General features: G+C 38.5%; 1 protein-coding gene across 2 annotated transcripts in view; it reads right to left on the minus strand.

The window, feature by feature from the left end:
* Positions 1-11,886: 11,886 nt before the first annotated feature.
* Positions 11,887-24,802, minus strand: part of Armh4 (armadillo like helical domain containing 4) — a 123,625-nt gene continuing 110,709 nt past the window's right edge. For both annotated transcript variants that reach the window (XM_047542475.1, XM_047542476.1), the window contains exons 7-8: positions 17,232-17,366; positions 11,887-16,989 (exon numbers count right to left, since the gene is read on the minus strand). In XM_047542475.1, coding sequence (XP_047398431.1) covers positions 16,921-16,989; positions 17,232-17,366 — 204 coding nt within the window. In that variant the 3' untranslated portion in view covers positions 11,887-16,920. The remainder of the gene's footprint in view (positions 16,990-17,231; positions 17,367-24,802) is intronic.

A 24,802-nucleotide genomic window follows, 5' to 3' on the forward strand; every position in this document is an offset into this window, starting at 1 on the left:
CTGGGGTGATCAGGGATACTTTTAGCTTGACCTGTCCAGAGGCACAAGAGTTTAGCAAGGGAGAGACTTTCTCCAACCTTGGCCAGGCCCATTCTCTAGCTTGCCACCCAGAGGTCTGCTGATCACAGTCGCCCCTGTGATGGGATCTAGATAAGATCGATGCTCACTGCCTGCCCTGTACCTGTACCGACCTCCCTCACTCCACAGCCAGCGGAAGTCCAGAGCACCCCTGTGGCAGGTTCCCGTTGCCTCCCCAGCTCTGATTCTGTTTCTACTGAAATACCTCGATGCCTCCACACTCTGCCCCACATCCTAGTGAGTGTCCTGGGCCACATTAACCCAGACACAGAACCTAGGCCTGAGCTTGACTTCCACACTTTCTCACAGGTATGTGTATATTTAGTAGATTTTAGGGAAGAAGAGGTGAGGTTTCTATTGCAACCACACACATACCTCCAATTAAAATCAAACATCCTCTCAAGACCTTTGGATGCTCTGACACTATGGATTTGTTCCTGGCTACTTCTCAACACAAAACCCAGTTTCATCCTGATTACTCTCTATTTCCTCCTCTTTTCAAGAATAAAAAGGAACCTTGGCTTCTTACTCTCTAGCAGGGTTTCTTTGTTGCTTTAGTTCATGCGCCATCTTCAACACAGAGCAGTTTTCCAATGCACTTCCTTTAACAAATCTCCCTTCATAAGAAAAATTCTGGGAGTAGCTGATAAATCAGTTGTCACTATGTCAACATCCAGGTCACCTCTGTAATGCAATAAGAAGCCCTTTCCACTGAACTGTGCAGACTAGGAGTCTGGGGGGTGGGGGACGCATGTCATTTGGATTGAGAGCAGAGATGGTGAAACGTGAAGTATCCAAAGGTGCAAACACCACTGAGCCTGGAAGAGGGCAGAGAACTGGGCTCAGCTTGATGATCTCTGTTGGGGCCTATCTTTCCTACTAACTAGCTGAGGGACTCAGGTTAGCAATGTCATTTTCCTGAACTTTCATTTCTGCATCAAGTGAATGGTTCTCAGCCTATCAGCATCACTTGGGAAATTGTTACAAATACAGATTCTCAGGTCTCACCCAAACCTACTAAATGAGAAATTCTGGGGGAGGCACTTTTCTCTCTGTGCTTAAGAAGTCCTTAGGTAGTTCCGATGCATGCTCGAGTCTGAGGATTATTCTCTTTAGTCAGCTATCTGCCATCTGCCCTCCTACTGAGAGAGCAGATACATAAATATTTTCTAGACCATGGATACATAACTCTGGATGCTCTTAGACTCTCCTGGGAAGTTTAAAAATATTGGTGTAGGGCTTCTAACTGAGGACAATAAAGCAGAACCTCCAGGTCAGGGCTTGAACAGGTTAGTTCTACAATCTGCTCAGGTAGATCTGTTGTGCCACCAGCTATGGAACCGTGATGCTAAAATGCAGACAGCTATCCAAATGTGGATTGCCATCATTGTGACATTTTCCTCCCCAGGCTACAAACAACTACTATCTTTCCTTCTCATCAGGAAAGGGGATGGGGAGAAAAGAGACTGCTCATGTTTAAAGTGATGAAATATTTGGATGCTGATCAATGAACACGTCCAGAGCATGTTACCTTACTATGCAGCATGGTGGCATTTACTATATGGTAAGTTTAAAGAAACGTGGAGAAGTCATCTGAGTCAATCACAGTCTGCTTGATTCCAAATACATATGGAGGATAACAAGTGTCATTGAAAACAAACAAATAATCTGTAAAAGTCATGCAAAGGTGAGCCCCTACATTTCTGCCATTAGATCCATGTCAAAAGTTCCTTGATGTGCAGCTTCCAGAAGTTCATCCCCTCTCAGCAAAGACCAACAAGATATGGGTTTGACAACTATCTCAAACTTAGCACTGTCTTGCCTTCTCCTCTTCTCATTTCTGCCTTTTGTCTCTTCCTCTAACTAGCTATGGAACTAAGACTAGGGATGTCATCTCTGTGAACTTTCATTTCTTCATTTCTATAGTAATTCTCAAAGTGTGGTCCCTGGATCAGCAGCGTGAGCGTCACCAAAGAGTGTGTTAGAAATTCAAATGCTCAGGCCCCACCTAGCCCATGGGCTCCGAAACCTGGGGGACAGGGCTCAGCAATCTGTGTTTTCAGCAGCCCTTCAGGTGATTTTAGTGCAGACTAAGTTCAAGAACTAGTTCTCAGATATTATTATGAAATATTTTCTCACTGACTTCTGGTATAGTATATTTTGATGGCAAATTTTCTCTTCCAGGTGCCTGAAACCTTCTACTCCCTTTTCCTGAAACATGAAAATTTTAAGATTTTTGCACCCACTGTTCCCTCCTCCCTGAATGCTCTTCCCAAAGGCCTGTTCACATATCTCAAGTGACCTCATTGTATAAAGTTGGTGCCTCTCAACATTCTTTATCCTAGTATATCCCAGTACGCATTTCCTTTTTAAAGATAATTACCATCTATTATCATTTTGTTTGTATTTATTGTCCTTCTCCTCCCTAAAATGTAAGCTCATAAAATAGACCCTATCTATTTCCTGCTGCATCCCCAGAACTTAACAGTGTGCCCAGCATGGCCAGAACTGTCCACTAGAACTTTCTGTGCTGATGGAAATGTTCTATATCCACTTTGTCCAATATGGTAGCTGCTAGCCATATGTGGTGCCTATTTGGGCACTTGAAATGAGGCTAGTATGACTAAGAAACTAAATTTTAAGTTTTGATTTAATTTTAAGTCATTTAAATTTAAATAGATATGTGTGGTTATTTCCTACTGTACTGAACAGCACAGCTCTAGACACACAAAAAAAGTGTATTGAACAAATGAATGAATCCCTTATCAAAAACACTAGGATGTGATTTTTGAAATTTGTCATTGAGTGGCAAATAATACTTTCATTATCCTGATTCATACAGAGTATTGCCTAAAAAAAAAAAAGAAATTAGATTTTTTTTTTTTTAACTCTAAATAGGAACTGGCCTCTTTTTTTTTTTTTCCAGTTAAGTGATTTTCAAGTTATAACGAGCACTCTGGTAGAAATTTTTAGCTGGAAGATGGGAAGGAAAAGGTAGAAATGAAATGTACTAACTTGGCCTTGGAGGTAAAATTGAGTTATTCCTTTTACAGGAGGTTTGGGACAGAGGGACTACAAAATGATCCACAATCTCTTCCTCCTCCAGTGGACTTTGCTTACAGCGCCGACAAGGTTGCCTACAAACTCTGGAGCAACTGGGAATGGAAAGAACTTGCTCTCTGCTTTGGCAGAGGAAATATGGTGAAGTGGACAGAACACAATCAAAGCTCTTAGATTACAAGTCATCTTGGAAATTAACTAACTCTCTGAGCCTCAACTTCTTAATCTATAGTTGGAGATCACAATGCCCTGTTCACATGGGCTAAATATGTCAACATTTTGAGTGCAGAATGTGTTAGTTCCTTTCTTTCACGACTAAAAACTTAATAAGTCCCAGGAGAAATTTGTCCTGGAAAGATTTTTTCTCTTTCTAAACCATCTCCACCTCTGAACTACGGATATGGCTCAGTGGTAGAGTGCTTGCCTAGCGAATGCGAGACCTTGGGTTCAATTCCCAGCATGAAATTTTTTTAATTTAAAATATCCTACCCCTATACTTTTTGGACACAAGTCAACCTTCACTTCACTTTACCTTATCTTAACCCTGTCTTGCCTATTTCCCTGTCTTCAAGATTTTTAGGTATATAATTTTACACAGTGAGGAACAGTTATTATTTTTGTTGGTATTAGATGATTTGACATACTGTAAACTCTTTTATCAGATGTGCTATAATATACTCGCATCCCAAACTTCCTTTTCTTTCATATAAAATATGGGCTAAAAATGAGACTCAAGGATCCTTCCAGTCCTAAAATTGCTATCTCCTCTGGTTAAGGAGTTTCTAACAAGGAAGCCTGTGGCCTAAATGTGTCATCTTTGTTATTAGAAATATCATAGTACAAAATTGGACTCTGATGTCCCAAAATATTCCTCCAATGTAAAACCAGCTCACAATTTCTTCCCTTGCTTTGTATCCCCAACTTAGGTGGTCGCGCATTCTCTCCCCCTCGCTCTTTCTCCTCCAACTCCCACTCCCTCCCTCCATTTGTCTTAACCTGGATTCTCTCAAAAATAGAACCCAAAACAAAAGCTCAAACACAGTAGTTCATCTGAAAATGTGATGCCAGGGAACAGCGGTAGAAGATGGAGGCATAAACGATGCAGGAGGTCATCAAGATCATCAATGGGGATGTGGCTCGGTGTTCCAGTGCTTGCTGGTCACATCTGAGGTCTTGGGTTCAATCCTCAGCGCTACAGAAGAAAAAAGAAAAGAAAAAATAAATAAGCATCAATTAAATAAAGACTTAGAAAGTCAAGGGTAGACCTGACTTTCTCTATGTTTTCTCTCATAAGCAAAAGCTACAAAGAAAAAGGGGGAAAAAGGTGGGGGGGGGGATCTTGAGAAAATAGAAGGAAAATCAGTAGAGTAGAAGCAGGGGACCAAGAGGGAAGGAGAACGGGAGGGAAAGAGGGAGGTCTGGGGAATGAAGTTGACCACATTATGCTTTCTGCATATATGAAAATATCACAATTCATCCCAAAGTTCGTCAAGGCTATATTGTCAAGTTAGCGCTATTGCAGGTGACTGGCTCCCACAGGCTTTTGAAGAGCCTTTTAAATTGCAACTCAAAACTGTCTGCCTGAGAGAGGAAAGAAGAAAAAGCAGCTAGCCACCATCCCTCATCCCCATAGGTCAAGGGTGTCCTCACAGATACCGATTCCCTCAGACTTCTTAGTGGCACCTACCTGGGTATTGATCTGGTCCCCTGTGTGGTGCCAGGACTCTCCAGCATCAGAGAAGTGAGAGGGCCACAGCACAATGCTGGTGTCTATCAGGCTGCTCCTGTGCAAAGTTGATTGACACTGCACAGACCAGGTTACCACAGTATTGGCATGAAAAGAGGACTTGAAGGGGTGCGCAGGAGGTAAATCCATTTCTTGAATTTGTTTGTGCCCTTCCATAAGTTCAATCTAGCCCAGAATCCCCTTCACAACAACATCATCTCTGAAAAGACTTAATTCAAGAGGGTTAGTGAATCAATTTCCAGTTGCTACTATTGCAGATGATCCTAAGGTCACAATAAAATTCTTTATCTCCATCCCCAACAGTCCATTTTAGGCTTCTTTTACCCCTGACCAATATCTTGAATTGTCTAGGTCACTAGCATGGGGGGTGACTTGGAACATCAGAATTTTAGCACTATCTGCCAATGAGAGCCTTCTAAGACTCTTCCAAACAGATAATCTGGCTTTTACATTTCCTGTGTTGATAATTGACTAACCCAACCCTGTTATTTTCTTTTTTCAAAGTCCAAACATATCAGCCAACTCAATCTTAATTACCATTCTTCCCATACTACTTAATGACCATTGATATCACTGTTTCAGTCAGATTCTATGCTGACTAAACAGTTTGTTTGAGGGCTCACAGTTTCAGAGGTCTCAGTCTACAAACAGCAGGCTCCATTCCTTTGGGCTCCAGATGAGGCAGAGCATCATGGCAGAAGAGTGTGGCAGAGGGAAGCAGCTCACATGACGATTAAGCAGCAGAGAGAGACTCCACTCACCAGATACAAAATATGTACCCCAAAGGCACACCCCAGTGCTCACCTCCTCCAGCCATACCCTACCCACCTTCAGTTACCACTCAATTAATCCCATCAGGGTTAAGGCTCTCATAACCCAATCTTTTCTCCTCCAAAACTTCTTGCATTGTCTCACACATGAGCTTTTGGGGGACACCTCACCTCCAAACCATAACAACCACACAACCCAATGCTTTGCCTTCTGCCTGCAATCCATCCCAATTCACCACAGATAACATCTTACTGAGACACTGCTGGACACATATCACCACTCCACCTGCCACCAACAATGGAGTCCTTGTTATGGCTGACCTCTGATCCAGTCCCAATTATGGTAGCCTTTGTTCCTCGGAAAGCAGGGCCTAAGATGAACTCTTCCATGCAGGGAGTAGTGAAACAGGGAAGGAGAAATAGTCAATACAAAGATGAATTTTCAAGGTGGCACCACAAGGGACAACCAGCGCTTGATCCCAAAGAATGTTCTAAGGAGCTTCCTGAAATGCATCTGAGAAGCAGCTGCATAAGCAACAAATGGTGGAAGTATTTATCTGTCAGCTTCCATCCCCATAGTTTAAGAACTACCATGGGTTGCACATGTGTGAGGACCAAGTGAAGTCAGTAGCCCACACCATAGCACACTGATGGAAACCTGTGCAGAACTGATCACTATTGAGTGACCAGAATCAAAGAGGATTTGGAGTGGTGCAAGGTGCCTGATGCACTTCTTCCAGATGTCCCTAGGTTCCAGTTTGCCTAGGGTCATTCCAGATAATAGTGTCCCCTATTGACCCCTTTTGCTCTCAATTGCATCCTAGTTTAGACCATAAGTATATTGTTATTTAGTGCTCTCTTTCTCTGCCCTGCCACATCTCCCTCTCCCACATACACAAATACTTTGGGAAACTCAAAAAGTGATTTCTGGTAGAATTTTTTTTTCATAGTTGTTTTTCATCCTCATTGTTGTATTTTCCAGGTTTTCTACTGCTCTCTGCAGAAATGTCTCTGGATTCAATGCATGTCTTCATTAAGGCAAAGAAACCACGTAATAAGCCTTAATCCAAGATCCTTTGCCACACAAATTTTATTTTATTATACTTAACTTAATGAAGTACTTCAAGTACAGTCTGGGCAATAATTCTCTAGGATAGGAAAAAAAAAAAAAAAACATTAGGCAATACTGAGTACCAGCAACTGTATATGGAAGACATGCAGATCTAGAAATCAATGAACATAGGATATTCTCATCTTTTAAAATGTGGCCATTTTAAGAGTACAGCCTCTCTTGTGATGTTACATAAATACTATATCATCTTTCTAATTTTTATTTAAGAACCAAACAAAAAGTACTTGTAAACTGTAAAATTATTTTAGTTCACTGTGATAAATCTGAATTAACTGCTAAGTAATTGCAAACTACTACTCCACTGAATGTCAAAAGTTAACTACAAATTTAATCCTGAACCATTGGATTGATGTTGCACACTGACTGTGGAAGCAGAGTGTATATGGCCACAGGCATTCAATTCAGAATATGACTCAATATGCAGCACTCTGCTCTGTGACTCCTCTTCTTGGACCATTTGAGAGATAGATTATCTGCCCCCAAATCAATGTTCAATGTGATGCAACAAAAATTAAATCCCTTTAAAATTGAATCAAAATCAAGGCTAAAGACCAATGCTAATTCCTATAGCCTGGAAAAAAATCCACAAATCATTTAAAACAAATCTTGTTCCATGTTTCTTCTGTCAAGGATAATTGTTTATTACAAGTAAGATTTCTGCCATCAGTAAGGTTGTTGGTGACCTAGAACACCTATTTCATTGGGTTTTGGGAATTAAGGCAGTGAGTTTATTAAGTACTCAGTACAACAGCTGGCCCACAGCAAGAGCTTGGAAAGCATTCATGATTTTATTATCACTAAATCAAAATAAATTTGATTTTGACTAAGATTTTTGGAATTCTAGTTTTATGTCATATAAATAAAATGGAATTGGGGAATTCAACAATTCCCCAACACTAATTAAAAAGGCCCTCAATCATTTATAATAGAAAATAAATAAGATTTAATTCTTTTATTTGCAATTTTTCCCTGCTGCCTTTGATTGACTTCAGACCGTAACTTTGAAGAGAACTGTATCCCAAAGAGCATGATCTTCCCAGCAAAGATTCCGTCAAGCAGTTTGCCAAATGTTTGCTCCATACTATTTCAATCTAACACACTCTATGAACAAGAGGATATTTTTAGAATAAAGTTCACTGGGATTTGTCAAGGACTTTATCTAATTTCATCTCCTACTATATTCAAGAAATTTGGAAGAGTGCAGACTAGTGGAGATACTTACAAAGATTCTGGTCAAAATGACCACACAGTTTCATTAACTTGTGTTTTAAAGACACAATTTTTCTGAAAATACATGAAATTAAAATTATAAAACATTATTTAGAGAGACATAAATCCAATTAAGTCAGATTTACAAACCCTTCTGACCTAAAAAGAAACAAAGTTTGGAGTAAGATTTGGATTTAATAGAGGAAACAGATCAAGAAAAGCCACAACTCTTCTTTTTAACAAGGACAGAGAGGACATGACAGTGAACATTGCCCATGTATCTTCACCCAAATGAAATCAGATGTAGAAAATATGTGTGCGCTAAAATAATAAATGACACAAAAGTACAAATTAGATTCAAGAGAATTGAACCAAGCAAGCCTTTAATCAATGTAGGTCACTACAGTAAGTATCCTTTTTTCCAATATTTCTCACAATATTACATATTACCTACCCTTGGGTTATTCATTCTTATTGTCTAATTATAAAAGTTTACAATGTTTGCTTGGAGGGCAAAGGCAAAGAGAGGAAAGTATTCTCTGATCCCTCAGGGCACAGGAACATGTCATTTGCCCATGAATGGTCTGTTCTCGGAGACTTCTCCTTTCAACTTTACACATCAGCAGAAGCATCTTGCAGGAAGTGGTCAATCGTAGATAATCAAATGCCAAACAAATCTTGTTAATGATGAAACAGTTTGTTCATTCAAATACAACTACAGGATTTGCACCAGCTTTTTCTTTTATTTGTTCCTTTTAAAACAACCATGGGAAATTGTAGCTACAGGGAGGCAACAAAATAGCATATAAATTATAATACCTATTTTCTGTGAAATTAAAATGGGTCTATATAATGTATCATAAGTACCAAGGGGGAAAGATCAGAAAAAATATAGACCAAATTGTTAACAATGGTTATTTTTGGAACTGGAACTGAAGTGATAATTATTCTTTCTCAAGCTTTTTCCTCAATTCCACACTGTTACCACTGCAGATGTCCAGAATCCAGTCTTGTGTTGCTATTGCAGCTGAGGAAAAATAGCTTTATTTTTCATATACTAAGGAAGATGAGCTACTTGATAATTGTCCAGGACAACTGCCCTTATCCCAGGCCCCAGGAACCACTCAGCCTGGGACATGGGGTCTGCATGGCTCATGAGATTCTCCAACCAGCACCTCCAAACACTGACATCATCCCCATATGGAACAGCCTTGAGAGAGAAGCTTCTTGAATTTTTTTCAAGAAATGTGATACTTAACTTTGTCTCTCATGTGAAAAAATAATAAACTGTCATATTAGTCATTATAAGTCAAGAGACTCACTCAGATCCTAGTTAGTAACTCACACCTAGGGTTCCACCAGAGTAATTGAAGATACTTGGTATTTTGAGTTGTTTTCAGATGTTTAATATAAGTTTTATTAAATTTAAAGTCATTTTTGACACCTACTATTACAAGTGTCAGAATGAGCATACATTCAGGCATGAATTTTGTAGAAAGTTAAAGTTGTCTATACAGTTTTTGGCAGATTTGTGGTTTATTTTTCTCAGGCCTGAGTATGCTAGGATAAGACAGAATCAGTTCCATCAAAAGTCGGGTTACTGAATTCCATATCTAAAGACTTCAAAAAGCCCAAGACACTGGTTAGCTTAGGCATTGTCTTTTTCCTCATCTTCAAATCCAACAAATAACCAAGTCCTATTCTTCACTGCTCCTCCTGAGCATCTCCAGAATCCACCCTCCCCCTGCATATTCACTCCAAAACCTTGGTCCGGACCAATAGTCACCTCTCACCTGCCAACCTTGGCCTTGACCGGTATCTCTAACTCAATATTTTAACCTTCCCAATCCAGTCTTCCCAGGACCTCAAGCCTGAGCATATCACTTCTCAGCATAATACACTTTATGGTTTCTAACAACCTTTAAAATAAAGTCCCAATTCCTTGGCATGACCTAGAAGACCCATCAGGATCTGCCTCAAGTTTCATACCACACATCATCCCCACTACCACCCCTCCTCACTGCCCTGGAAGACCCAGGGCTCACTCTGCCGTGCCCAACTATTTGACCTCCATTGCTGAATAATCCATGATCTCTCCTGATTCTCATAGCTAGAATTTACATCCCATGGTCCCCTTTCCCTGACTAACCCCTACTAATCCTTCTGGCCTCAGATTTGATGTTACCTGCTCAGAAGAAACCTCCCTGATGTTCTTGGCAGGGTTGGATACTCCTTTCCTGAATCCCATAGTGGCCCTGGGACGAAACTGTCCATTTACTCTCTCCATAAGTTCTTTGTGGTCATAGACTGTGTCTATGCTCCCCCAACACTTGTGCTATTGCTCCCCCAACACTTCACACACATAAAAGGCAGGCATTTGATAAATATTAATTCAGAAACAACATTATCAAGTACTCACGGTTTCTTGGATTACTAAAGATAAAATAGCTAGTCATCCTCGAACCCATCACAAGGACATTTGGCATGTTTCTTTTATCTCTCTTCTCTATTCACTATCCTCTCTTCTCCTCTCCTCCTCCTCCTCCTCCTCCTCCTCCTCCTCCTCCTCCTCCTTCTTCTTCTTCTTCTTCTTCTCTCTTTCTCTCTCTTTCTCCCTCTCTCTCTCTCTCTCTCTCCTTTTCCCTTTTTTTTTTTTTTTTGGCAGTTCTGGGGTTAGAACCCACAGCCTCATGCATCATGGTGGGCAAACACTGTACCACTAAGCAATACTCCCAAATCCTAGATCTTTGGGATTTTATTGGTTCAATAACAAAACTATTTGGGATTCTCCCTTCTTTCCTTTTTCTCTTACATAAAGAAGGAAATAAGGGGAAATAATCATTGAAGTTTCTGTATCAAAATTTCTTCTTGGAATACTATTCTTACACTTTCCTGAGATTATATTTTAGTCTGTCCAGTCATGGAGAAGTCTGAAACTACACAAATGCTGTGGCCACACTGTGAGACCTAAAATAGCAGAAACTTTTCAAATGTTTTTGGTTCCCTCTTTAATCTAACTATTAATTAGGAAGACAATATTGAGGTGTACAAGGCACTGCTTATTTAAAAAAACAAAAAACAAACAAAAAAAAAAAAACAAAAAACTTTTTGACCCAATACCAGGTTTATTCCTTGGAGACCAGAACAGATGACCTCTCCACCTTCCAGGTAATAAAATAACCCAAGTGGTCACCTCCTTTGTCATTTGCTTGCACTGTTTTTCCACTGACGAACTTTGAGAAGAAAAACAAGATAGCACCTCTCCCCAACAGACAATTCTTCTGTTTCTATTCCTCTTCGTTCCTCCATCCTCTCCCCACAAAAGGCTCCACCTAGTTGCAAATTGGTGCAGACACTCTGGAAAGCAGTGTGGAGACTCCTCAGAAAACTTGGAATGGACCCGCCTTTTGACCCAGTTATCCCACTCCTTGGACTTATCCCACCCCACCCAAAGGACTTAAAATCAACAAACTACTGTAACGCAGTCACATCAATGTTTATAGCAGCTCAATTCATAATAGCTAGATTGTGGAACCAAACTAGATGCCCTTCAACAAATGAATAGATAAAAAAAAAACCTGTGGTATATATGCACCATGGAATATTATTCAGTCATAAAGAATAATAATATTATGGCATTTGCAAATAAATGGATGGAATTGGAGAAAATCATGCTAAGTGAAATAAGCCAATCCCAAAAAACCAAAGGTCAAATGTTTTCCCTGATAAGTGGAGAATTATATATGATGGGGGTGGAGGGTGTGGGGAGTGAGAGAAGAATGTGGGAACTTTAGATTTTGTAGAAGGAAATGAGAGGGAGAGGGGTATGAAAGATGGTGGAATGAGACAGACATCATTACCCTATATACATGTATGATTACATGAATGGCGTGAATCTACATCATGCACAACCATAGAAAAGAAAAGTTGTACCCCATTTGTGTACAATGAATCAAAATGCAGTCTGTAAAAAATTAAAAAATAAATATTTTTTTTTAAAAAAAGTTCCACCTTTCAACAACAACTGTCTTAAATCTCAGGTCTGGAGATTGCAGGTTTAGGTGTGGTGAGAATTTGCACTCTGTGTTACAAACCATTAGGGGTTATCATTTGTATTACTGCTCCTGTTGCTTTTTTAAGAAGGGACAGTAGGATCCTTGCTTTACTCAGTGGAAGATCTGAGAATCTGCACCAATATTTGCCTCTGCTTTTAGGAAAATGCAAACAAGAGAAGAGATGATTTGTTTCCTCGTACTTTTGCTGCTATTTCATAGGGGACATTTCTCCCCCCCCCCCCCTTGCTCCTCCATTCCTCCGGCCTCCCTTCTTTTCTTTCTTTTTTTTTTTTTTTTTTTTCTTTCTCTCTTTATCCCATATGCACATAATACAAACTTGGGTTAATTAATAGGGATTTTCATATACCTATGGCAACAAATATCATACTCCCAGTCAATTTATGCAACAGCAGCTTACAAAACAAACAGTGATTTTGTTGTTGTTGTTGTTGTTGTCTGCCTGTAGAAATTAAGCAACAGGATTAGGTTACCAGCCACGTTGACTGCCAAAGTTTATAATTATCAGAGCAACACAGTTAGATATCTATTCTTAGTCCATTCCCATCTTATCAGTCTAATAGCTACTCCAAAAAGGAGGTGTGTGTTTTATGGGGGTGCTAAATGTGCAGATATGGGACTTTTATTAAGTCAATAACATTGTTTTGTTTTCAAATTATTTCCTATTCCTTGAAGTTTATATTCAGTCATTTGAAGTCTATGTAATTAAGGAAGATATTAACTGAGCTTAAGCTCATTTAAAGTAACCACACACCTTTCATCTCCTCATTCATCTTGGACTTCAATTTCTTCCCAACTATACTCATTCCACCCAGTTGTAAGGTAATTTTCTTTGATGGAAAGGATGGAAGCAAAAATAGATTTGAGTAGCTTTATGGCCCCTTTCCCTGCTAATGATCTTCCTCATTTGCATTCTTCTCCTTGCTTATCATTTTTCTAAACGTTGGTCCATTCAGAACTTCAGCCTCCCTTAGCAGTCTCATGTTTCTGTGCCATATTTACATCTGCTTTGTATTTTCATTTTTCTTCCATCTTCTCTTACTCGTACATCTTTCCTTGTCACCTAAATCTCGCATAACCTAAGAAGGCAGACCCTTTCTTCCATTGTAATCTGCCTCTTCAGGTGTCTCTGTGCTCATAACAAAGCCTGTCTTACCAAAAGGCCATACAGCTTTAAGCTCAAGCCAAATAATATATCTTGTTTCCAAAATCTTTTTTTTGTGTTTGGTTTTGGCAGCTAGTAGGAGCATTGATTGTTCACATCCACAGAAATCACAATGTCTGTGGATGCTTGGATTCTTCTTCCCCAAGTTATGGATGTGATTCCAAATAAGGTATCTTGTTTAAATGTCCACAGGAAGGAGATATCTGGAGGCACAGAGACAGGGAGCACTAGGCATACAGAATTCATTGTCCCATTCCATATTTCTTTCATCTCCATAACATTTTAAATTTTAAGTCAAAACCTTTAAAAATATCTATGAGGGCTGGGGATGTAACTCAGTGGTCTAGCACCTGCCTAGCATGTACAAGGCCCTTGGGTTCAATCCACAAAAAAATAAAATAATGAGATGAAATATCAGTTTTGGTTGACTATGCCACAAGACAATGCACAGCACCTTTAAATTTGTTTTAAAACTTTGCTTTAATTTTTCCTTCATGTTTTTTACCCAAATAAGAGATGCAGGTACTATAAGAGTGTATTTCTGGAAAACTACATTTGAGCTGCAGCCAAGACAAAGGCATTGCTAAGGGACTCCGTTACCCTGGGATACTAATTAACTCCAAATATTGCATATAAATTAAGCCAGCAGCTACTGAAAGAAACAGCTTACAGGAGAGAAAAAAATTAAGGATGTTTAAAAGAATAATATTATCTTTGATTATAGAAAAAGACATCAGGGGTAAGGGAGAAACACTTTTCACACAGGCTTTCTATTCTTTTTCTAGTAGCTTCTATCCTTTCTCTTGACTTTGGTTTTCTTTTCTCTCCACTATGGCAAGTATTATGTATTGAATAGTGTGACTAAGAAAAGGTCTCTTCCCACAGGTCCTTCTCTCCCCTGTCTCTCTTTTCTTATGGTAAAAATGCTTAAAGAGATCTGCCTCTTAAAATTTTGAGTGCACAACACAGTATTGTTAACTACAGGCACTATGTTGTACCACAGGTCTCTAGAAGCTATTTATTTTCACAATTTAAACTTTATGCCAAGTGACCAATGCCTCCCCATTTTTCCCTCCCCCAGTTCCTGGTAACCATTGTTCTACCTCTGCTTCTGTAAATTTGACTATTTTAGATATTTCACAAAAGTGGAATGATGCAGTATTTGCCCTTCTGTGACTAGCATATTTTACCTAGCATGTTCTAGGGAGTTACAACAACAGTTTTCCTTTCTTTAAGACTGAATTATAGTCTATTGTATATAGGTACCACCATTTCTTTATCCAGATATTTAAACCAGTTGGTACAGAAATCTACTATGATGTAAGTCAGTTCTTATTTTAATAGTTGGGTGTCCCAAAAGGAGCTCACAGACATATCTGCATCTGCCTAAACTCACATGCATGTCATCCTTGTGGAAAAACAAACTAAGTGTTGGTTATTTGTGACTTTATTATACTAGAGTTTGAACATTCAACAAGTAAAGGCTACAGATTGAGTAGTCCCAGACATTAGTGACCATTAGTGTCACCCATGTGTTGCTGAATTAAGTAAACCTATTGCATATTCGCTATAAACAAGAATCAGACAGCAATGCCACCCCATGCCTACTTACTCAGCCTACAGATTGAGTAGTCTCAGACATTAGTGACCATTAGTGTCACCCATGTGTTGCTGAATTAAGTAAACCTATTGCATATTCGTTATAAACAAGAATCAGACAGCAATGCCACCCCATGCCTACTTACTCAGTCTGAGAAACACTTACAATAAGAAGTTGCTTTCAGAAAAAGACAAGATCCCTTCTACAACATCAGGATGATTCTGCTCATGAAAATAATGAAATTAAAAATCACTTTTAAGTGTCATGGTTCTGAAAGAGATTTTTTTAAATCCAACCTTTAGCTTCTCTGTCAATGGCTAACTTCCATTTGTTTCTACTGAACTTTTCATTTTTCTTTTCAGTTTCACACATTAGCTTACCTCTCTTGACAAAAAGTTGAAATAACTAAATGAAGGCCTTCTTGTAAGCCAGCCATCATTCAAGAATGGATTCTAGGAAATTTTGCTATTAGTTCCTTGGTGATGATACTTAAATTTATGTGGGAGGAAAGAACTTGTGTAAAAGTGAAATAGGTAAGGCATCATTCATTATTCATTTAACAAAGACAGAAGCACAAATGCTTCTTCACCAAGCAGCTATTTCCTTACACTCTTGGTCTTAAAAAAGGACTCTACAATGTCACTGTTCCCTCTAAAGTTTGTTGAAAGGGCACTGAACTGAAGGCAGGTAATATGGTTTTGGGTCCAAGAAGGTTCTCATGCTGATTCTTCCTGGATATAACTTTGGATAACTGGTTCACTTTTCCGCTTCAATTCCATCTTTGGTCAAATGGAAAAATGAAAACAGTAGCTACGGGGAATGCCAGTAACTAGCTTAACATAGAACAGGCTCCACTGAATATGACCAAGTTCTCCATAGTAACCTTATTGTTACTAACCTTTATCCTTCCATGGAATTGAATCAATCTCTACCCCAAAACTGAACTAACTGCAAATTCCAAATGCCCAAATTCAAATAGGGTAACCTGAATACCTCTTTTGGTATAGGGTAGAGAATCATATTCCAAAGGAAATGAGAAATGATCTAACACAGTTAGTTCATCGTCCCCATGGTGAGATGCCCTGAGAAAGGCTAGTTTCCCATGAGTTCCATTGTGTACTAGGGCTCTGGCTGCTGGCCTGCTTCTACTGCAGATTGTCTGTTTTTCTTTAAAAAGTACCAATGGTGGTTCACTCCTTCCATGGCCAAAACCACAGACATGGAAAAGAAATGCTCTGAATTATTCACGGTAGCAGTCATGCAAGTACAGAACCAAACAGCAGAGATTTCTTCCTCACTTCTTTTTGGCAAAGTCAAATAGTACACAAAAAGAGTATCTCACAATGATAAACATGTAAGACTTTTTTTGACTTAATGACACTATGTAAGAGAGCAAACATACATTAAAAGTCAATCTAATGCATTACTTCTGGTGCGTTTTTTTTTTTCCTTTGCCAAGAATGAGAATAAAATAGAAGATGAGAACAATAAAGTATATAAAGCTAGATACATACAAATCTACATGTACTCCTAATGTGCTGAGATCTTGACAAAAAATTATTCATTCTCAGCTGATGCTGGTTTTGAAGCAAATGCAGGATGTACCATAGCCCCCAAGTCTACAATCTCAAGTAGGTAGAGTGTGATTATGAGAAGTTATTCTTTGTTAAGATTTCGATTTCAAAGTCAAGCATGCCTTGGTGGCTACAATCATTACACTTAATGCAGGTAATTCAAGTCAAGGAAAAGACAGTGGAAAAATACAAAATATTTACCCTACCTAATCCAGCTATTCCTACTGAACAACGTGTATGCTGTGTATTTATAAATTGCAGCCCATGGTTATAGGAAGTTCACTACAGAATAACCAACACTGTGTGTTACAATTAGTTTACAGCATGCCTTTTCTGCTCAGTACAAGAAAAATCTACTATCCAGCAGATACTAGAACTGACGGCCTGATAGCAGCAATGTGATAGGAAGTTGTTCTTTTCCTTCTTCTTCTTCTTCTTCTTCTTTTTTTTTTGCCCCAAATAAAAATAAAATAACAACATCATCGACTGTTCCAATTAAACCCAAGTCCAATTCAAAATTCATCTTCGGAGCTGTCAGCTAAGAGCATTACTCGATCTTGCATGCTGTTGAATTCTCTCTGCTAGAGAAAGAAAACAGAAAGGCATTAAACTCTTTCTGCAGCAGAACAAAGCTGAGAAACAGGCCCACTTTAAAAGATACACTAACCAGCGAAGCCAGGAAGCAGCTGCAGCAGCTAATCCAAACCACTGGGCACGTCAACACTGTGTGTGCACCATTAAACCCCGTGTGCTTTATTAAGCAAATTAGATAAGCAGAGAATGTTCTGAAACTGATTAGGTTTTGCTCTCGTTGGTTCCATACCTTTCTTTTATGCCTTTTGAAGCCATTTCTCCTTCGGCGATTCATAACCTTAATGCTGTAGAGTGCCCCCAAGATGAACAAGGCTCCAGCTATGCCCACCCCTACAGGCACCAGCATCCCAGACATGTAGCCAGCCTGCGTAGAAAAGGAAACACACGTCAGGATGCTGAACAGACCACCGCCCTGGGTTCCTCATTTCTGCTGATGGCAGCAGGATTTTAGAGGCTTTGAATTCTCCAATCTGCTTTGTTATCAAATAAAACAGAATCTAGAAAAAAAGTTGCTTTTTAGGGAGAAGGCAGCAGAGAGAGGTATGACTATTTTTTTTAATATTTCAAATACTTAGAATTTAAGTATTGAAATAAATCAGCCAGATCTAGTGTCTCCTCCAGTCACTTGCTTATGCACATTTGTCAACATCAATGACAGAAATATAATTTGTATTAAAGATGGATGAAGGGAGCGTCTGAGAATTTCAGGACTATTAAAATGCTATAAATTGGAAATAGCCTGAGTTGAGTTTCAAGGGGGTTGAAGTGTCCTCTGGAACGCTGTATTCCTCGGAGGGTAAAAGGAGGGCTTGGCAGCAATGATATTCTCTCTCTCTCTCTCTCTCTTTCTCTCTCTCTCTCTCTCTCTCTCTCTCTCTCTCTCTCTCTCTCACATTACAGCAAGAAAGGGAAGCTCAGAGTGCTAGGAAGTGAGCAGAATATGAGAGTGGCTGGAAACAACAGGGAAGAAAAGGGCCTGCCAAGGAAAGGAGGGGTGTAAGATGTTGCAGAAAAGGCAGAAAAGACAAGGAGGGGGAGAAAGCATGGGCATAAGATGGGTGAATTCATTTCTAGGAACAGGATAATCTGCCCAGTGCACAAGCCTGATGCTGAGGGTGGGGAGAGAATTCTGAGAGTTCCCAGCCCCAGAGACAGGCAGTAGCAGAATAGGCACAAAGATTCCTGCCAACAGAATTAGCACCTTCAAAAGATCCTGGAGGTATGCATGTTCTCAAGACCACCAAGGGCCACTCCAGATACTTTGGCTCTAGAAGAGCAGTGAAATCCCCACATATCCCTGGGCTTGAATAAATAGCTCAGGACTCACCCACACCGAGGGCAAGCTCATCAGACTACATAGGAGCCCTGCGCACTGGCCAACAAAACACCCATGGGCTAGGGGCATGTAGTAACCTAGAGCCCTTTCACGGGAAAACGCCTCCCTAGAAGCCCATCCTGACAAAAAACATAATTAAAAAATTTTAAGCTGAAGTAAGTTCTTTCGGTAAGTATTACTTGGAGGAAGAGGATCTGTTCACTTATTTAGCCATTTCTTAAATTTTTAATATAGCACCAACTATTTTTATTATCTTTCAGTATGAACCCCAAACAGAGAGATGTACAGAATTAAATTTTCCAAAAAGGACTGGATTGTGCAGTTTGGAGCACTTCCCTAACATTTCTAGCTGTGAATTCAAGGTAGATGAGCACCCTCTTCTTGTGCTCAGCCAACTCTCTCATTGGTTCTGCCTTTCAGAGTCTTAAGTTAGGACAAAATATGGAAATTTTTCCGTTAACTTGAGAACAATAGGAATTTTTCATCAGCATACTAAGTATCTTTCCTAAAGAAACAAAGCCCAGTCATTTTTCAACAAATTAGTATGCTTTGTAGAAGCCCAAACTTTTTCTAAAATTCTTCCAAATATGCTTAAGGCTTATTTAAAACACTCTGTAATTTTCCATGTAGGAAAACATTGAACGAAAGAAAAATTGGGGTGCTCACACCAGAAATGTGAGAAACCCAGTCAATTAGACTTTTTAGAGTTATACATTCAAAGAAGGATATTCAGACTTTTGGAAAGTAAACTTGAGCAACCCCTGCATAGGCCTCCTCCACCTATGGAACTTAACCCAACTCCACCAACATGAAGATTCCAGAACACGTCACTCCATGCTTCTTACTGACACATTTAGACTTCTTGTTTCTAGATATTTAAATCATGCAGATTTCACAAGAATACAGTTCCATCTCTCCTTTTCATACTCCCTCCTTTATTTTTTCTTTTCTTGTCTGGTAACATCTGCCTTGCTTTGAAATGACAAGTAAATTTCAAGATGGAAGCAAAACAATCTGTTGTCTTCAAATATAATTCAAACATTTCTTTGAAAATTGAATAAAAGGAAACTCTTTTAGAATTGCCTCTGACTTGATTTCTTAAAAAAAAAAGATAAATAAGATGGTATATACACATGTTTTAAGTTATAAAATCTGACTAGTTTACGAGTGTTTATTCAAAATTATTAGATGTGTATGTGACTCCAGAAATGACACCCTGAGAGGGATACAGTTCCACCAATAGATTGTTCCAACCAAGAATGCACCACCTGAACTTAATCACAAGGAAATATCCAACAAACCTAAAATGAAGAATATTCTATTTTAAAAAAAAAGGACTATTCTTTTTAAATACCAGAATCATGAAAGACAAACTACGTCTACAAAATGTTTCAGATTAAAGAAAACTAAAGAAATATGATAATGAAACATGTTACATAATCCTAGCTCTTGTACTAGAAGAGAAAAAATGCTTTCATACAGGTATTTAGGGTCTGTTGAAAAAACCGAAATGGGAATGCCAGATAACAAAAAGTACTGTATCACTGATGAATGAAGTTAATAACTGTACTAAGATTGGCTAGCAAAATATTCCTATTCTTAGGAACTACACACTGAGGTATACAGTGGTAAATAAGCCATGATATCTGTAACTTATCCTTAAATGGTTCACAAAAAGGGTGGGAGTGCCAGCAGGTGATAAATCAGATGGGGTAAAATATTAGCAATAGGTACACCTAAGTAAAAGGTGGTAGGGATGTTCTTTGTACTATTCTTTTTTTTTTTTTTTTTTTTACACTCTGCCTTCCTGCTTTAATGCCCATCAATGTACACAAATGTTTTTCTTAATCTATATACTTCCACATTTTTCCTATTTATGTGTTTCATTTGGTGATTTATATTTTTTATTTTATCAACAATTTCACCATTTCTAATAGTCCCCAAGTGTAGTGCTGAAATTCTGTGTTCTTTTTTTTTTTTTTTTTTTTTACATTTACATAGGGTAATGATGTTTATTTTATTTTTCCCCTCCCCCCACCCCTCCCACCCCTCTTTTCCCTCTACACAGTCCTTCTTTCCTTCATTCTTGCCGCTCTCCTAAGCCTAACTCTAAACCTAACCCTAAACCTAATGCTAGCCCCTCCCACCCCCCATTATATGTCCTCATCCGCTTATCAGCGAGATCATTCGTCCTTTAGTTTTTTGAGATTGGTTTATCTCACTTAGCATGATATTCTCCAATTTCGACCATTTGCCTACAAATGCCATAATTTTATCATTCTTCATTGCAGAGTAATATTCCATTGTATAAATATGCCATAGTTTCTTTATCCATTCATCAACTGAAGGGCATCTAGGTTGGTTCCACAATCTGGCTATGGTGAATTGAGCAGCAATGAACATTGATGTGGCTGTATCTCTGTAGTATGCTGATTTTAAGTCCTTTGGGTATAGGCCAAGGAGTGGGATAGCTGGGTCAAATGGTGTTTCCATTCCAAGCTTTCTGAGGAATCTCCACACTGCTTTCCAGAGTGGCTGCACTAATTTGCAACCCCACCAGCAATGTATGAGTGTTCCTTTTTCACCACATCCTCGCCAACACCTATTGTTGCTTGTATTCTTGATAATCGCCATTCTAATTGGGGTGAGATGAAATCTTAGGGTAGTTTTGATTTGCATTTCCCTTATTACTAGGGATGTTGAACATTTTTTCATATATCTGTTGATTACTTGTACATCTTCTTCTGTGAAGTGTCTGTTCATTTCCTTAGCCCATTTGTTGATTGGATTATTTGTATTCTTCGTGTAGAGTTTTTTGAGTTCTTTATAGATTCTGGAAATTAGCGCTCTATCTGAGGTATGGTTGGCAAAGATATTCTCCCACTCTGTAGGCTCTCTCTTCACATTTCTGATAGTTTCCTTTGCTGAGAGAAAGCTTTTAAGTTTGAATCTATCCCAGTTGTTGATTCTTGCTTTTATTTCTTGTGCTATGGGAGTCCTGTTAAGGAAATCTGATCCTGAGCCAACAAGTTGAAGATTTGGACCTACTTTTTCTTCTATAAGATGCAGGGTCTCTGGTCTGATTCCGAGGTCCTTGATCCATTTTGAGTTGAGTTTTGTGTAGGGTGAGAGATAGGGGTTTAATTTCATTCTATTGCATATGGTTTTCCAGTTTTCCCAGCACCATTTGTTGAAGAGGCTATCTTTTCTCCATTGCATATTGTTGGAACCTTTGTCTAGTATGAGAAAATTGTATTTATTTGGGTTTGTGTCCATGTCCTCTATTCTGTACCATTGATCTACCTGTCTATTTTGGTACCAATACCATGCCGTTTTTGTTACTATTGCTTTGTAGTAGAGTTGAAGATCTGGTATTGCAATACCCCCTGCTTCGCTCTTGCTACTGAGGATTGCTTTAGCTATTCTAGGTTTTTTATTCTTCCAGATGAATTTCATAATTGCTTGCTCTATTTCTGCAAGGTACATCATTGGGATTTTAATTGGAATTGCATTGAATCTGTATAGCACTTTAGGTAGTATAGCCATTTTGACGATATTAATTCTGCCTATCCAGGAACATGGGAGATCTTTCCATCTTCTAAGGTTTTCTTGAATTTCTTTCTTTAGTGTTCTGTAGTTCTCATTGTAGAGGTCTTTCACCTCTTTTGTGAGATTGATTCCCAAGTATTTTATTTTTTTCGATGCTATTGTGAATGGGGTAGTTTTCCTAATTTCTCTTTCTGAAGATTCATCACTTATGTATAAAAATGCATTGGATTTATGAGCATTGATCTTGTAACCTGCTACTTTACTGAATTCACTTATGAGTTCTAAAAGTTTTCTGGTGGAATTTCCAGGTTCCTCTAAATATATAATCATGTCATCAGCGAACAGGGATAGTTTGAGTTCTTCTTTTCCTATTCGTATCCCTTTAATTTTTTTGGTTTGTCTGATTGCTCTGGCTAGAGTCTCAAGGACGATGTTGAATAGAAGCGGTGAAAGAGGGCATCCCTGCCTTGTTCCAGTTTTTAGGGGGAACGCTTTCAGTTTTTCACCATTTAGAATGATATTAGCCATGGGCTTAGCGTAGATTGCCTTTATAATGTTAAGGAATGTTCCCACTACCCCAGTTTTTTCTAGTGTTTTGAGCATGAAGGGATGCTGTATTTTATCAAATGCTTTTTCTGCATCTATTGAAATAATCATGTGATTCTTAACTTTAAGTCTGTTGATATGGTGAATGACATTTATTGATTTCCGAATGTTGAACCAACCTTGCATCCCTGGGATAAAACCCACTTGATCGTGGTGCACTATCTTCTTAATATATATTTGTATGCGATTTGCTAAAATTTTGTTGAGAATTTTTGCATCGATATTCATTAAGGATATTGGTCTGAAATTTTCTTTCCTCGATGTGTCTCTGTCTGGTTTAGGTATCAGGGTGATATTGGCTTCATAGAACGAGTTTGGTAGGGTTCCCTCCTCTTCTATTTCATGGAATAGTTTGAGAAGTATTGGAATGAGCTCTTCTTTAAAGGTTTTGTAGAACTCGGCTGAGAACCCATCTGGTCCTGGACTTTTCTTTGTTGGTAGGCTTTTGATGACCTCTTCTATTTCATTGCTTGAAATTGGTTTATTTAAGTTGTGTATGTCCTCCTCGTTCAGTTTAGGTAGTTCATATGTCTCTAGAAATTTGTTGATATCTTCGAGGTTTTCTGTTTTGTTGGAGTATAGATTTTCGAAATAGCTTCTAATTATGTTTTGTATTTCACTCATGTCTGTTGTGATGTTTCCTTGTTCATTCCGAATTTTAGTAATTTGAGTTTTCTCCCTCTTTCTCTTTGTTAGTGTGGCTAAGGGTTTATCAATTTTATTTATTTTTTCAAAGAACCAACTATTTATTTTGTTAATTTTTCCAATTGTTTCTTTTGTTTCGATTTCGTTGATTTCGGCTCTGATTTTAACTATTTCCTGTCTTCTACTACTTTTGGTATTGGTCTGCTCTTCTTTTTCTAGCACTTTGAGCTGTAGTGTTAAGTCGTTTATTTGTTGATTTCTACTTCTTTTTTTGAATGCACCCCATGAAATAAATCTTCCTCTAAGTACTGCTTTCATAGTGTCCCAGAGATTTTGATATGATGTGTCTTTGTTCTCGTTTACTTCTAAGAATTTTTTTATTTCCCTCCTGATGTCTTCTGTTATCCATTCATCATATAATAGTGTATTATTTAGTCTCCAGGTATTGGAGAAGTTTCTGTTTTTTATTCTGTCATTTATTTCTAATTTCAATCCATTATGATCTGATAGAGTACAAGGTAGTATCTCTATCTTCTTGTATTTGCTAACAGTAGCTTTGTGGCATAAAATATGGTCTATTTTAGAGAAGGATCCATGTGCTGCTGAGAAGAAAGTGTATTCGTTCTTTGTTGGATGGTATATTCTATATATGTCCGTTAAGTCTAAATTGCTGATTGTGTTGTTGAGATCTATAGTTTCTTTATTCAATTTTTGTTTGGACGATCTATCCAGTGGTGAGAGAGGTGTGTTAAAATCGCCTAGTATTATTGTGTTGTGGTCTATTTGAATTCTGTAATTGAGAAGGATTTGTTTGACGTACGTGGATGAGCCAATGTTCGGGGCATAGATATTTATGATTGTTATGTCTTGCTGATTTATGCTTCCCTTAAGCAGCATGTAATGTCCTTCTTTATCCCTTCTGATTAGTTTTGGTTTGAAGTCCACATTATCTGAGATGAGGATGGATACTCCAGCTTTTTTGCTGTGTCCGTGTGCATGGTATGTTTTTCCCCACCCTTTCACCTTTAGTCTATGGGTGTCTCTTTCTATGAGGTGAGTCTCTTGCAGGCAGCATATTGTTAGATTTTTCTTTTTAATCCAATCTGCCAGTCTGTGTCTTTTGATTGATGAATTCAGGCCATTAACATTCAGGGTTATTATTGTGATATGATTTGTATTCCCAGTCAATTGACTCATATTTGTTTTTGACATGATTTGGTTTCTCCTTTATTTGGCTATTCCTTTAGGCTAGCGCCTCCTGTTGCTGATTTGCATCGTTGTTTTTCATCTCTTCCTCATGGAATATTTTGCTGAGAATGTTCTGTAATGCTGGCTTTCTTTTTGTAAATTCTTTTAGCTTTTGTTTATCATGGAAGGATCTTATTTCATCGTCAAATTTGAAGGTAAGTTTTGCTGGGTATAAGATTCTTGGTTGGCATCCGTTTTCTTTCAGGGCGTGGTATATGTTGTTCCAGGCCCTTCTAGCTTTTAGGGTCTGGATTGAAAAATCTGCTGATATTCTTATTGGTTTCCCTCTGAATGTAATTTGATTCTTTTCTCTCGCGGCCTTTAAAATTCTGTCTTTATTTTGTATGTTAGGTATTTTCATAATAATGTGCCTTGGTGTGGGTCTGTTGTAATTTTGTATGTTTGGAGTTCTATAA

The sequence above is a fragment of the Sciurus carolinensis genome, chromosome 2 (assembly GCF_902686445.1).
Source record: "Sciurus carolinensis chromosome 2, mSciCar1.2, whole genome shotgun sequence".
NCBI classification, from domain to species: domain Eukaryota; kingdom Metazoa; phylum Chordata; class Mammalia; order Rodentia; family Sciuridae; genus Sciurus; species Sciurus carolinensis.